This window comes from Opisthorchis viverrini, assembly GCF_000715545.1.
Source record: "Opisthorchis viverrini unplaced genomic scaffold opera_v5_190, whole genome shotgun sequence".
Classification (NCBI taxonomy): Eukaryota; Metazoa; Platyhelminthes; class Trematoda; order Opisthorchiida; family Opisthorchiidae; genus Opisthorchis; species Opisthorchis viverrini.
Window position 1 is genome coordinate 626,173 of NW_008751846.1, and position 4,279 is coordinate 630,451.

General features: G+C 48.2%; 1 protein-coding gene across 1 annotated transcript; it reads left to right on the forward strand.

Moving 5' to 3' along the window:
* Positions 1 to 454: 454 nt before the first annotated feature.
* Positions 455 to 3,859, forward strand: T265_14414 (hypothetical protein; the record flags this gene model as incomplete). The annotated part of the gene is made up of 2 exons (XM_009173515.1): positions 455 to 535; positions 1,892 to 3,859. Coding segments are annotated over 2 exons (2,049 nt in total), but the record flags the coding sequence as incomplete, so codon positions are not given.
* Positions 3,860 to 4,279: the final 420 nt, after the last annotated feature.

Genomic DNA, 4,279 nt, shown 5'->3' on the forward strand with positions numbered 1-4,279 from the left:
GTCGTCTAGTCAGTAAATTCTCCCTGGGCCAAGCGAGAGTCCACCTGTCTTCTGATCAAGAGACACCACATGTCGTCTAGACCACAACGGCACCGACCAACCGGCACCTGTGAAAGCGACAGTGACTTCCACACCTTGATTGGCTAATTGAAGTGACTTTACACGAGTAGCCTGTGAGCGGTGTATCAGCCTCCTCACACCACACAAGACGCGAGAGAGGGGTGTGTGTGCCTGGCGGTCGTTGAACTGACAGGCCAGTCAGAAAATACGCGTGCGAAGCGGCACACGAAGCATGCATGCATCGTCCACACAGGCTGCTTGTCTATGTCACCACCCCCGCGATCGGTTTGGGCCGGTAACGCGCGCCTGATTTCTATTGGCTAACCGAGTAGGCCAGAGTCGCCCTAGTCACACGAGTGCTATAAAACCAGACGCGCAGTCTAGGGTCGTTCAGATCGTCACCTCCGTGTCCCACTTTGCTTCGCCAGCCTTGTGGCCGCAGGATTACAGTCAACAGGCTAACAACCAACCACCGGTAAGTTTTGAATCGCGATTGGTTTTCTTCTATTAGAGCCTACTGAACAGTTTTCAAGTATCCGCTGCTTTTTTTAAGATGCTCTGCTAGGATCGCAGCAGTATTGTCACTAGCGTGTCCGTTTAGGGAGAACAGGGTTATAGGTTTTTGTGAACGTTAGGTGTATTTGCCAGCTCTGTTTCATATACGGCCACTGCCTAGCTGTGTGGTCCATCCATGTTCTATTCGGGCACAGTTTTTGTGGCATAGATGTTCCCCTGATAAGCAGACATTTGTTTGGCTCATGAGAGTTTATGCTAGTGATTAGAAGCCATCGTGAAAGGATCATGTCCCAGATTGAATTCCGGTTGTCTTAGAAGTAAAGCACAAAGTTCTCACCTTGCGTGATTTTCAGCGAACGTGGAAGAGTTGATTTGACCAGCTTGTTTTCATTCCTTGACATGAGGTATAACCCTTGAGCAAAAAACTGAGCAGGCTTCCTAGTTTTTTTTCCAAATTTAACTCCGCGTTAGGAGAAAACGGATGAAAGTGTTCACCGGGGTAATTTTTGTGTCTTAAGCGGTGGGATTCTTGTCCCGCATATTATTCGATAGGAGTTCCTAGCCCCGTAGACTCAAGAGCATGTTCTACTGATCAGCTCTTGTAGGAGCGAGAACTTTGTCCAGCATTCCCCACATTCGATTTCGAATAACCACAATAATTACGCCGCTTAAGATATTTCAAAATGCAAACGCACTCACTTTCTTCAATTTCAAACGATTATCAAATCAGACAGTTTTAGTCGACTTGAGAAATGTCTTGGCAGCACGTTGTCCGGAAACGGCGGTCGATTGTTAGATTTGCATAAGTCGTGAAACAATGTTGGCTTCAGGGAGGATGTTTCGTAGAGACCGATTGCTCTGTCACAGCTGACCGGTCGGAAACTGACCAGTGTCGGAATCAGTACTCTTTCGGCGCGGGTTTCGTACAAAGAGCCTAACTAGTCCTAGTATGTCACAACAGTGTTCCCGAGCTCCCACTATACGCCGGTGACACTAGTGTTCAAAAAACCCTTGGCATTCGGATGACTTCTAATCGTAGAGACCACCTTTCGTGGGAAAAATTGGGCCCCGACAAATGGCTGTGTTGGGGACCCATGTGTGAACCAACCTCAGCTACACTAGTTCCTGTGGGCAATATCGATACACCGTTGAGTTTCTTTGTTAGTCTGTCCGTTGTGTAAAATGGTGCAACCAGTTTGTTTGAGCCAAATGTGCCAGGAACCTAGAGTGTGAATATCACGGAGCCATTGAATCTCACCATCGTGGTTAATTAACCCCCTTTTCCTGTATCTATTTATTGTAGCATTCTCGTTAGCCGACTGACAACGAGGATATCGAACGTTTCATGATCGAGCAAAACTTGCTGTCAGGCAAATCACTGATTATATCCAGTTTCAATCCCAATCTGTCGACATCACCGTCGACACATATACTGACCGCCGGCATGACAAATCCTGCATTCATGACTTACGGTCGTGGTACCAACGGATCCGATTTGAACTTGATCGCCTTGATGCAGAATATGAGGCCGGAAGCGCAGAATTTATGTCGCTCACTTGCCCAGCATCTCAATGCGACGCCAATACTTGAGTTGGGATCGCCCGCAATATCACAGCTATTGGCCGCTTCCTGCAAACGAGTAGCACCTAACTTACAACCCTCAGTGATTGAGGCTCACCAGCCGTCCACTTCCACAGAGGAGGATGTCATCAAGTGTCCCACTCAGGGTCCATCGAGCTTTTCCATGACTGCAGCCATTACGAGTGCGCTAAGTTCGAATTCTGTTGCAGCGGGATCACAACTATTACCTGCGTGTTCACCCCTACTCCAGCTGGCCATCCGTCAAGCATTGGGCGAATGCCTGCCTAATTTCTCCCCTCTGAGTATTCACGGCAATTTGGAGATCTCGTTCGAGGGTACAACACCAAATGGGATGCAGGTGATTCAGAGTAAAACGGTGCTGAAATTCTCGGATGAACTACCACATCATCAAACCACTCCAACGGTAGAGCCCTGTTCCCCCCGTAGTTCGCCTCCAACCAGCGTTGGCTTCACAGATGCAACCCACAAGTATTCAGCATCCAACCATTGTAACGGTGGCTCATCACGTCGAAAGCCCTTAAATCCGACAAAGTGTAACCTCGATGAGTTCCACTCTGCATCGCTGCCCGATTCAACCGTGCACACCTTATCGCCTACTTCATCTAACAGCCCCGTGCTAGTCGGTCCTTCCGGGCCATTCACTCCATCCACGGACTCCGGAGTGCTGGATCTCTCGCGCAACGGTTCATTGTCGGGTTCGGCGCCCATCACTCCCATGAAAGATTCATTCGCCGACCCTATCAAGTCCACTGACCAACACCTTTTGGAGGCGTATCAGTCACACCTTGCCGCTTTTAACCAATTACAATCTATATGGAGCCGGGCGTCCACGAACCTTAACGACTGTCGATCCATCAGCACGACACCTACTGGTCTATTTTCGGCTACAAACCAGCCGAGTGACGCTTACCCTGCGATGAATTTTAGCCATCAATTACCTCCAGACACCCCCGTGAAATCAGCCCGAAGAAAAGTGATCAATCGTACCAACTCCATTGGAAGAATGTGTGCTCTAAGGCGACCCAACTCAAACCGACGTTTTCCTTGCAATCAGTGCCGCGAAGAATTTCCGTCATTGCACACGCTCGAGGAACACACAATGTTCCAACACGGAACATATCGGTGTCATATTTGCAGAGCTCAGTTCACTCAACGTTCGAATCTTCAGCGCCATGCTTTGAAGCATGTTGGTTTCAAGCCGTTCGAATGTCGTGTTTGTTCGAAAGCCTATTACAGAAAGGATCATCTTATGCGCCATATGGAAATGGGACATCCGGGTTACACACCACGAGACAATATCACTGTTCACCTGACGTCGTCTGAGAGCCTGGACTTTCTCAACCGTTCCTGCCCAATGTCGGTGAATGAAGATGTCGAAGATTCCTTGAACACCACGATGATTCGACGTGATTCCCTGATGGAAGTAGACTCCACACCTCAACCGAGCACACCTGAACATGAAGTCGCTCCAGTCACATCGGCCATTGATTCGGACAATCATTCACCATGCAATGATGTGTCCACGGAGGACAGAGTTGAGTCAGATCACAGAGATAGTATCTACAGTAGTACCGGTGCCCCATCCTCAGTCGAATTCTCTGAACGCTGTGCATCGTCAGTTGAAGATCTACCTCCATTTATCACCCAAACGACAGAACAGCCAGGTGAATCAACTGATTAGTCTCTAACGCTACTACACACTGAATTCAGTTACGTGCTTTCCACCCTCTCCGTTTCATTCCATATGGCTGTTTTTTTTTATTACAATAAGTGCAACATCAACTGTCACATTTTTTGCGGCACTGGCTACAACACACACTCATTTTATCGTGCGAGATCATTCCACTCAGGTCAAATTCTCCTTGATCGATGACTCCTATTTTTACTTGGACCATTCCGGTGACCGTTCTCAGTCGCTTCCAGCCCGAGCCGAAACCTCTCAAAATGACATGTGGCGCTTTTATTCAATTTTGGCGCACCCCGTTCCTGTGTATATATGTATTGTCCTCGATCTTCGTATTTTTCTGTTCCGTTTACGGGTGGTGAACGTACTACCCATTTTCACATCTGTTATGTGTGCAGGCTGTTTACTCCGTGATTG